Source organism: Carassius auratus, chromosome 15 (genome assembly GCF_003368295.1).
Source record: "Carassius auratus strain Wakin chromosome 15, ASM336829v1, whole genome shotgun sequence".
Lineage (NCBI taxonomy): Eukaryota > Metazoa > Chordata > Actinopteri > Cypriniformes > Cyprinidae > Carassius > Carassius auratus.
Window position 1 is genome coordinate 599,583 of NC_039257.1, and position 11,338 is coordinate 610,920.

Here is an 11,338-nt window from a genome sequence, read left to right on the forward strand (position 1 = left end):
GAACAAATTAAATATTCCATTGATCCCTAATATTGTACAAATTGAAATAAATTATTAAATTGTCATTTTAGGTTGTAATAAACTATTAAACAGATTTAATAGTTCTAATAGTTCATCAAATATAAAATAAATTTTAATTGTTAAATAATAATGATACTTAATAATGATTAATAATAAATCAATTCTTACAAAATTAATAAACAATTCTAATAAAATTAATTGAAAAATGCAATTTGTTTAAAAATAACATGTATTAGTATATATAGGAGACAATAGAGTTTAAGACACAGTTTCTTTGCTTATGCTGCCTTCTGGTGGTGCATGTTTTGTGCATGGATGAAAATCAGCAGTGTGTTTATTAAAAGGTATTTTTACATGAATTTTGAAGCATTTAGGAAATGCATTTAAGGTTTTATGTTAACCCATCTTCATCCAAGCTAAACTGTTTGAGTTCCAGGTTTATGTCAGGAAGAGTGTTGAAGTGTGTTGTTTTGTGTGGGCCCTGCAGTGCCAGCTCGGCGTACTTCCTCTGGGAACAGGAAATGACCTGGCCAGGGTTTTGGGCTGGGGCTCGGCGTGTGACGATGACACACAGTTACCACAGATCCTGGAGAAGCTGGAGAGAGCCAGTACTAAGATGCTGGACAGGTCAGAGTCTGTCTGAAGTCACCGCCACGCTCTGATTCTCTCCTTCACAAACATTTAAGCACCTTTGTTTCTCTTAGATGGAGTATTATGGTATATGAGACCAAGTTACCACGGCAACACTCCAGCTCCACGGTAACAGAGGACTGTAGTGAGGACTCCGAGGTAACAGTGATGATGATTAATGCTAATTTTATTACATACAATAGAAAAAGCTAATAAGCATGTCAAAAGCACATCATAAAAATACTAAAATGTAAATATAACAATAAAAGCTAATTCATAATATGAATAAATTCTAGAATATTATATATATATAATAAAACAGAATTAATTTGTGCAGTTATTAAATTTCAAAGGCTGCATTTTAATTCAATGAATGCGTTTCAAAGTGAAATGCAGCACTGTGATCTTTTACTAAATTAAAGTTTGATGGTTTGATGTTTGAAAATTCAGAAGTTAAGACAGCCATAAATATAATTGTATAATTAAATATTTTAGTTGTACTTTAAAATAAATGTATTCATATATATTTTTGTTTTAAGGTGACATATTACAATAGTAATTTTTTATTTAGTACTAATAATTAAAATAAGAGTATATAAGTAAACATATAAGAAATATATTTTTTTAGTTACATATTTAAATTTAGTTATAATAATCATCATCATAATAAAAACATTAATTATTGTTACAGGCGTATTGATACATAATCACAATCTTAATCACTATCTATAAAGCAAATGGATGTTACTAGCAAATACTCATTGTTACTATTTGTCAAGGTTTCTGGCACCATAAACAGTTGCAATTTCGTTTTTCATAACCTTTTCCCACCCTTTATTTATTAAATAATTAGCATGTCAAATAGTATATAAAAATCTTGGATTTTAAAATAACTCCAGCTGTTCTGTTTCCTCTGTTCTGATTGGCTGTTCTGTGTTTCCTTTGCTCTGATTGGCTGTTCTGTGTTTTCTCTGTTCTGATTGGCTGTTTTGTGTCTCCTCTCTTCTGATTGGCCGTCTTGTTTCAGGTGCAGCACATTCTAACATATGAAGACTCAGTTGCTGCTCATCTCTCTAAAATCCTGACGTCCGATCAGCATTCGGTGGTCATTTCCTCTGCCAAGTATGTACTGGATATGTGAGCCTTTCTCTATATGTGTATTCTTGCTGGTGGTTTATCTAGAAGCTTGTTTTTCAGAGTCCTGTGTGAGACGGTGAAAGACTTTGTTGCGAAAGTCGGACGTGCTTACGAGAGAAACACCGAAAACTCAGAAGAATCTGAGGCCATGGCTAAAAAGGTCAGCTGTGACTGGCTATTGGACAGCTCACTGTTTTGTGATTGGCTGTTGGAAGGCCTGGAATGTTCTGTGATTGGCTGATGAATGACTCAAGATGTTCTGTGTGCAGTGTGGTGTGCTGAAAGAAAAGTTGGACTCGTTATTGAAAACGCTTAATGAGGAAGCCCAAGCCAGCAGTGTGTTGTCTGCACCACCGCCCACCATTGCTGAGGAGCAAGTGGATGGGGAGGGTGTGGTCCTGGCTCCGCCCCCTGCTCCGCCCACAGTCACAGCCCCTTGTTCGCCTCGACCGCCTGCCGCCATCTTCAAACCCCGAGAGCAGCTGATGCTTCGAGCCAATAGCCTGAAGAAAGCCATCAGACAAATCATCGAGCACACCGAGAAAGGTAGTGTATTTTGCTGGTAATTACATAGAAAAAAAAAATGAATATATAAACAATAAATAAATAATACAAGTTGTTATATTGGCATATTTCTGTGGTTGAAACACTGATTGATTGGTTACACGAGGCATGAATTTTTTCAGGAAGCTGTATGGTTTCTTTTAGCACCTTCTGATGTTCATTCATGTTTATTTCATGCTACAACTAGTAGTAAAGAGGAAGAGATGATCACAATCATACCACATTAAAGAGCTGCAAAACAACATTTTTTATGTATCAATTCTGTGATTAAAATAACCCGAACTTGAAAGCTTTGACTTTGTTGTCAAAAGTAACTAACACAAAGCTCATCACAATTATTGCATGGAAAGCTTTGTTCTTGCATCATCAAAACAGCATAGACTAAAAGATCAACCTTGGGTTTTAAGCATCGATATCATTAAAATAAAGACTGATTAATATTGCCCACCCACCCTACTTAACATTATAATTCAATAACTAAAGATTGCATATGATTATTATGATTTGGTGTTTCAGCGGTGGATGAACAGAACGCTCAAACAGAGGAGCGTTTGCCTTCGCTACCGGCAGAAGAAGAAGAGGAGGATGATGGTTCAGAAACACTGTCTCTGCAGTCGTCATACAGCAGCCGAGTGCGAGCCAGCAGACGAGGTGAGGCAACTCCTTACTAGTGCTCGACCGATATTGGGTTTTTGACAGCCGATATCTTGGAAAGCAAGAGGTCCGATATAAAGCAGATATATATATTTTTATATATATTTATATTTTTTTATTCATATTTAAGACATTTGAAATTATTTGACAATGGATTAAAAAAAAATGTGTAAAATAAAGATACTTGTACTTTTAGATGACAAAGTATTTTTCATAAATAAATGTTTACTAAAAATATTATTACCGTATTTTACGGACTATAGGTCGCACTTTTTTTCATAGTTTGGCTGGTCCTGCGACTTATAGTCAGGTGCGACTTATTTATCAAAATTAATTTGACATGAACTGAGAGAAATGAACCGAGAGAAATGAACCAATAGAAAAAATTACCGTCTTCAGCCGCGAGAGGGCGCTCTATGCTGCTCAGTGCTTCTGTAGTCTACACTGAAGACATAGAGCGCGGTAATGTTTTCTCTTGGGTCTAAATAAATGCGACTTATAGTCTAGTGCGACTGTTTTTTTCTCATCATGACGTATTTTTGGACTGATGGGACTTATACTCCGGTGCGACTTATAGCCCGAAAAATACGGTAAACAAGAAGTTTGATGACGGCAAATGAGAGAGTATTATAATGTTTGCCTTTCTATTACTAATAATATAACAGCAATCATTAGAATACATTTTGTATACATTAATTCCTTTAACAATTCTGTCTGACTATTAGACGGACTTTTATCCGTATTAGACAGAACTGTTAACAACGACAGTGAACAAGAGGGAGAATGTGAGCTGTGTGTGATCAGGCACTGCCTTTCTGCGTACTGTCAAAATAAAATCCCTCCTCGAATACATCGGCCAAGCAGAAAAACGTATCAACTGATGACAATATTTGAAAAATGCCAAATATCGGCCGATATATTAGACTTGCCGATATATCGGTTGACTACTACTTTTTACAAAGACTCCTTCCTGAAACACAGCGACACTCGTTCACAAATTTTCTCTCTCTATTGCAGCATCTAAGACGCCATGTGAGAAGCTCATCAGTAAAGGAAGCCTGTCCATAGGTAGCTCCGCCTCACTTCCTGCTCAGACAGGAAGTAGAGAGAACATGCCCATGCTGAACACTAAGATCCTGTACCCAAGTAAGAGTCTGTGTGGAAGCATTGGAGGTTTTGTTGTTGTTCAGAAGCTGATGTTGTGTTGTGTGTGTAGGTCTCAGGGCAGGTGTGGGGGGGTCTTTTAGCGGTTCGGTGATCACCAGGCTGCTGGTCAACGCTGATCCGTTCAACTATGATCCGGAGAACCTGTGAGTCGTCACTTATTTCTGTTCCTATGTCAAACGATCAAATGTATTTAAAAAAGGCTGATGGGAAGGTGATTCTCTGTGTGTTTCAGGGATCTGTTCACGGAGAAATGTGTGATGAATAATTATTTTGGAATCGGTCTGGATGCCAAGATCTCTCTGGACTTCAACAACAAACGTGACGAGCATCCAGAAAAATGCAGGTACATGAACACTTCAGAAATATAGTCGCAAACGTTTTTGAAAGAAGTCTCTTCTGCTCACCAAAGCTGCATTTATTTAATCAAAAATACAGCAAAAACTGGGAAATTGTGAAATATTTAAACTTTTTTGAATAGCTGTTTTCTCTGTGAATCTCTGTTAAACTGTAATTGATTTCTGTGTTGCACAGCTGTATTTTCAGCATCATTCCTCCAGTCTCCAGTGTCACATGATCTTCAGAAATCATTCTAACAAATTCTGAATAAATGCTGTTCTTTTGAACTTTTTATTCATCAAAGAATCTTGAAAAAAGTATCGCATTTTCCCCCCAACAAAAAAAATTGCCAGCATTGATAATTCTAATAACAAATCAGCATATTAGACTGGACTAATGGCTGATGGAAATTCAGCTTTGCGTCACAGAAATAAATTATATTTTAAAGCATATTAAAATAGAAACCATTTTTTTATATTGTAATAACATTTTGCAAGATTACTGTTTTTTTCTGTATTTTTTTAACAAATAAAATCAAACTTCAAACTTACTACAGTGGTACTGTAGTATGTGTGTGTGTGTGTGTTTGTGGTGTGTGTGTATATATATATATATATATATATATATATATATATATATATATATATATATATATATATATATATATATATATATATATTCACACACACACACAAACATACATACAAAAATCTTTCTTTTTTTCTCTGTTTAGAAGTCGCACTAAAAACATGATGTGGTATGGAGTCCTGGGAACTAAAGAACTTCTGCATAGAACATACAAGAACCTGGAACAGAGAGTTCTGCTGGAGGTGTGTGTGTGTGTGTACGTGTGTGTACATGTTATAAGGTTAATCAAACCTAACCCGTGTGTGTTTGTAGTGTGACGGGAGGCCGATCCCTCTTCCCAGTCTGCAGGGAATCGCTGTGCTGAATATTCCCAGTTACGCAGGAGGAACCAACTTCTGGGGCGGAACTAAAGAGGATGATGTACGTTTGTGCCACAACTTTCCTTGTGTTTGAGTGTGTAAGTGAAATATGGAAATGTGTGTTTGGGATGTAATGTGTGTTTGTTCGCAGACGTTCACGGCTCCGTCGTTTGACGATAAGATCCTGGAGGTGGTGGCTGTGTTCGGCAGCATGCAGATGGCTGTTTCTAGAGTTATTAATCTACAGCATCACCGTATCGCACAGGTACACACACACACAGAAAAAGTTTTTTTTTAATGTATTTGAAGTCTGTTCTGTTCCCCAAGGCTGCATTAATTTGATCAAAAAAAATTATTACAATTTAAAACAACTGTTTTCTATGTGACTATTGGTTTAAATGCAATTTATTAAAAAAAGTTATTTATCAAAGCTGTATTTTCAGCATCATTCCTCCAGTCTTCAGTGTCACATGATCTTCAGAAATCAGAATAATATACTGATTTACTGCTCAAGAAACATTTCTGATTATTATTAATGTTGAACACAGTTGTGCTGCACAATATTTTTGTGCAAACTGTGATGCATTTTATTTTTCAGTATCCACAGATGAATAGAAAGTTAAAAAGAACAGCATTTGAAATAAAAAATGTTGTAATGTTATATTTGTCTTTAACATAACTGTTGATCAATTGAATGCATCCTTTCTTATTTATATTTCTATCTTTTAAAAAACATTGCATTGACCCTACAATTTTAAATTAATATTTACATTTTAATGTGAATGTATAGACTATATATATATTATATATATTATATATATATATTGAAGACTTCTAGATATGTAAAGTTAATTATTGCAGAGACAAAAAATATATTGTATTTCTGTACTATTATAGTCCATCTACGTAATTTTTATTATTTTTTGGTTTTAATGATGTGAAAAAATGTTGGTTGAAATACAATGGTATGTGAATTCACATGATGATTTAAACATCTGTGTGTGTGTGTGTGTGTGTGTTCATCAGTGTCGGACAGTGAAGATCACTATTCTGGGAGATGAAGGCGTCCCTGTGCAGGTGGACGGGGAAGCCTGGATCCAACCGCCCGGATACATCCGGATCCTCCACAAGAACCGCACACAAACCCTCACCAGAGACCGGGTCAGTGCCGCACGCACGGCATTATGGGAAGTCGAGGTGAAGCTCTCAGATGAGTGAAACGCAGCTCACGTACGGCTGTTTTGCAGGCGTTCGAGAACACTCTGAAGTCGTGGGAGGACAAACAGAGAGGCGAGATTCCACGGCTGGTTTCCCAGCATGCATTGCAGCCGGAGATCGTTTCTGAAGAGGAAACTGCTCAGATCAGTCTGTTCGGACAGGCAGCCGGTGCACTTATACACTGGTACATAAATGCTTTTTAAAGAAATTAGTACTTTTATTCATAAAGGATGCATTAAACTGGTGAAAAATTACAGTAAAGACATGTAACAAAAGATTTGCAATTTCAAAAATATTCTTTAAAGTGTCCTGAAATATTAAATATATCACAGTTTCCACAACAATATTGTGCAGCACAACTGTTTTCAACACTGATAATAATCAGAAATGTTTCTTGAGCAGCAAATCATCATATTTTCATAATTTCTGAAGATCATGAGACACAAGACTGGAGGAATGATGCTGAAAATACAGCGGAGCATCACAGAAATAAATTACACTTTAACAGAGATTCACATAGAAAACAGATATTTGAAATTGCAATAATATTTAAAATTTTAACTGTATTTTTAATCAAACGAATGCAGCCTTCTACTGTATTTAAAGCTTGAACGTGCATGTTTGTGTGTTTAGTATCAGGGACGTGGCACAGTCTCATCACACGATCGAGCAGGAATTGGCTCATGCGGTCAACGCCAGCTCTAAAGCCATGGACCTGGTGTACGCAAACTCCAAAAGCAGCGGGGTGAGTTAGCGTATGGATTAGATATAACTGTTGTTTTGGTTCCTCATGGCATCCTTGACGCACGTCGTGTGTGTGTGTGTGTGTGTGTAGGGTTTGACCTGTAACGTGGTGATGGAGATGGTCAGTAACGTCAAAGCTCTGCACAGCGAGACCGAACTGCTGCTCGCGGGAAAGATGTGCCTGGTGAGCGAATCAGACAGAGGAATGTGTGTGTTTACTGTATCAGAGTTAATATTAGGGAGACAAATTAATTTGAGAAATCAGCCAAAGAAACACTCATGACATCAGACAAAGATAGAAAGAAAGTCACCAAATTTGTCAGACCGCCGGGGCCACGCCCCTTGACAAAAACTCAAGATCTTTGCGATGTAACATCATAAAGGTCTTATGATAACGCTCACCAATTGTGAAGAGGATCCATTTAAAAATGTAGGAGGAGCTCGTCAAAGTAAGATGCATGGAAATGGCAAAAAACTGCACATAAATCGTACACGTAATTCAAATTAACGTACTTCCTGTTAGGTTTTGGATTTTGTACCAAGAGGATTTGTTGTAGGTAATGGTGTATTACATATGTGTCTTGAATTTTATACATATACGTTAAACACAGCTCGAGGCGCACTCCGTTGAATGTGTACAGGTGGCGCTATCGAGCCATTTAGCCACGCCCACTTCTGAAACCCGTTTCAGTTGTACATATTCTACAGTTCTGACATGTGTGCAAAGTTAAAGTTTTTTGACAATGAGTTTTGGAGAATGTTTAGGCTCTTTGGAGAAGAAGAAGAAGAAGAAACAGAGCAATTCCAAAAGGGTCCTCACACCATCGGTGCTCGCGCCCTAATAACTAACACTTAAAGGAACTGAAAAATACAAAATATATATATTAAATATAAAAGACGCTTCAGTAGTATAGTAGCATATATCAATAATCTTAAAATATGTACTCTACACTATATCATTTTTTTTTATAAGCGAGTTGCATGCACTTTTTCCAGTTAATAATAAAAATAAGCAAACGTAAACGTAAAATTTTATAATAAATAATACAAATAATTTGAAATAAATAAGGGTTTAAAAAAAAACCGTTGTTACTTGAAATAAAAAAACGTTGACATAAAATAAAATATATTGCTTAAATATTAAATGTAAACATGTATATGAAATGTACATGTAAAAAATTTAAAATACATATTTTTCTTTTATATTAAACTTTATTTCAGCTAGTTGCCAGTGCATTCTTGTTTAGTTTGAGTATTAAAAATATCTAAAATTTTATGAAAACTATAGACATTTTTTAAAAGCTGATAAAAACTCAAACTTGAAAGCTACTAAAACTTGAACTAAAGTTAACATGAAAAAAAATAAAAAATAAATAAATAAATATATATATATATATAAACATAATTAGTGTATCACTGGTTTTAAAGTAAACTGCACGTAACAGTGTAGTGCTATAGTTTAGTACTGTATACTTATGTTTGTTCAGCGAGTGTGTTCATCTTCATGGCATGTAGCACTTAATATAAATTATTAAAGAATAATCCCGTGTGTGTGTGTGTGTGTGTCTGCAGCAGCTGGATGCTCCTCAGAGAGATCAGCTGAGCGCTGCGTTGAGTTCAGTCGCTCTGCAGTTACGCAGACTCACAGACATCAGCTGGATCAGTCAGCTCATCGAGCCGGCCGACGACGAGGTGCGTGGCGTCCAGCTGGTTTGGGGATGTTTCGGTGAGTGTGTTCCGGTCTGAAGTGTGTTTGTGTGCAGGGTCAGCTGTCCGATTTCTCCAAGCGCAGTCGCAGCGCTAAATTCCGCCTCGTGCCCAAATTCAAGAAAGACAAAAACAACAAAAACAAGGAGACGTGCGCCGCCTTCAACATGCCAGGTACGACCCGAGCTTTGACCTTTGACCTCTGACCTCGTGCATGAGTGTAACCCAGGTGTGTGTTGTGTGAGCAGTGAATACGTGGGGTGTGGAGGAAGTGGGCGTCTGGCTGGAGATGCTCTGTCTGTCCGAGTATAAGGAGATCTTCATCAGACATGATATCAGAGGACCAGAGCTGCTTCAGCTGGAGAGGAGAGACCTGAAGGTAAGAGCGCTCCAAGATGCACACATCTACTCCAGGACTTTTCCAGCAGGGCTGCAAGAATAACAGTGTAATAAATAAGATAAGAGTACACTTTTAAAATTTGATATAATTTACTAATAAATAAACCAATTTGATTAATTATTTTAATAGATTATTTCATTTTTATTATAAATAAAATAAGTAAATTTAATTTAATTTAAAATGACAAATAAATTAATTTTGTTCATAATAAACGAGAATTCATTTTGAATTAAAGAGTAGCAATTTGATTTAAATAAATAACAAAATGTATTAAATTCAAATAAATGAATACAGTTAAATTTAAATAGCTAATAAATACATTTGAGTAAAATGCAAAACTAATGATATATTAAAATAATGAATTGTTAAAAATAAAATTTTAGAAAAAAAGTAATAATAAATTAATTTGATCTAGATAAAGAAATTTATTTAAACAAATTAATAAATATATATATTTTTAAATTAATAAATAAAGCAATCTAAACAGGGTTATTATAATTAATTAAAACAGAACCCAAAAAAATACCCCCCCCCCAAAAAAAAAAAGTATATATTTATATATTATTTTTTATTTATTTTTTTCAGCAGTTGCCATTGTCTTTTGTGAAAAAAAGTACTGAACATTTAAACCTAAAACTTTAACTCTATAGAAAAAAACTAATGCAATTTACAAAAACACAATAAAATGTTTTTAATAGAATTGAAAGTGAAAATATCAAATAAAATCTCATTGAAAATATGAACAAAAACTATAGTGGTATATGAATAACTCTTCATTTAACAATATAATACTTTGACTAAAACAGAAATAATGATGAAACAATTTTTATAATGGACGCTAAATATTTTTGGATTGGTATTGTACACATTTATAATAGTAATTCTTTACAGTATTAATGAGGTCTTTACACATGAAAAGATATAACTGTCTTTTACATTTTAGTCCCTGGCATGGGGATGATCATATTCGGGCTACAGATCCCTGTAATTATCAAATGCATACTATTCTAGCCAAGAACTACAGACTTCAAGCATCTCGTGTGTGTGTGTGTGTGTGTGTGTCAGGATCTGGGAGTGACTAAAGTCGGCCACATGAAGCGGATCCTGCAGGGAATCAGGGATTTGAGTCGAAACAGCACAACCAGCGAAGCCTAGACGCTCCGCAGCCAATCAGACGCCTCGTTCGGACGTGACACAGCTTCACCCAGCCAATCAGATGCTCAGCCACGACTGGAAGCAGCCATACCTCCAACCAATCACAGTGCCTTCAGTTCTCCTCCTCTGTGACATCATCGCTTTGGGGGAAACTATTCGACCACCTGGAAGGGGGAGATTTATCAAGAGCCATCGGAGGGTCGAACCAATATCACAGACCCTGAAGAGCACAGGAGTGTTCAAGCATTCAGCCAAATGATATTCACTGAAGACAACCTGAAATCCAAGTTTATCCGGTTTTCTTTTAAATACTATAAGTAACAAATGTCTGTCAATAGTCTTAAACCCCATGTTTTACGATCCAATCAAATCCCGATGGATAACATTAGTCCCGCCCTCCATTATTTGTTGTTAAATATATTCAGTTTCATTCTAAAATGTCATTTTTCATAAGCTAAATGTGCTGGGAATGCAGTTTCATGTTGTCTTGAAGCTCTTTGGCTCTGTTCAAAACCTAGTGAGCTGTCTACATAGACAGCTGCCTTCTTAGCCACCAAAAACTCTCGAAAGTTCCTCAGATGAGCATAAGATTTAAAATGTATGCATTTGGCTGATGCTTTTATCCAAAGTGACTTGTATTGGATTTAAGAAATATTTC

At 35.8% G+C, this 11,338-nt stretch overlaps 1 protein-coding gene across 2 annotated transcripts in view; it reads left to right on the forward strand.

Annotated features, from left to right (window-relative positions):
• LOC113114624 (diacylglycerol kinase delta-like) overlaps positions 1-11,338 on the forward strand; it is a 30,223-nt gene extending 18,885 nt beyond the window's left edge. Inside the window, exons 11-30 of one of the 2 annotated variants that reach the window (XM_026281505.1) lie at positions 509-648; positions 726-810; positions 1,679-1,773; positions 1,849-1,948; positions 2,058-2,334; positions 2,869-3,003; positions 4,024-4,152; positions 4,223-4,316; positions 4,406-4,516; positions 5,243-5,339; positions 5,410-5,517; positions 5,608-5,721; positions 6,483-6,617; positions 6,704-6,858; positions 7,308-7,419; positions 7,510-7,602; positions 8,991-9,110; positions 9,182-9,299; positions 9,374-9,504; positions 10,591-11,338. In XM_026281505.1, coding sequence (XP_026137290.1) covers positions 509-648; positions 726-810; positions 1,679-1,773; positions 1,849-1,948; positions 2,058-2,334; positions 2,869-3,003; positions 4,024-4,152; positions 4,223-4,316; positions 4,406-4,516; positions 5,243-5,339; positions 5,410-5,517; positions 5,608-5,721; positions 6,483-6,617; positions 6,704-6,858; positions 7,308-7,419; positions 7,510-7,602; positions 8,991-9,110; positions 9,182-9,299; positions 9,374-9,504; positions 10,591-10,680 — 2,439 coding nt within the window. In that variant the 3' untranslated portion in view covers positions 10,681-11,338. The remainder of the gene's footprint in view (positions 1-508; positions 649-725; positions 811-1,678; positions 1,774-1,848; positions 1,949-2,057; positions 2,335-2,868; positions 3,004-4,023; positions 4,153-4,222; positions 4,317-4,405; positions 4,517-5,242; positions 5,340-5,409; positions 5,518-5,607; positions 5,722-6,482; positions 6,618-6,703; positions 6,859-7,307; positions 7,420-7,509; positions 7,603-8,990; positions 9,111-9,181; positions 9,300-9,373; positions 9,505-10,590) is intronic. The other variant, XM_026281506.1, reaches the window with a different exon arrangement.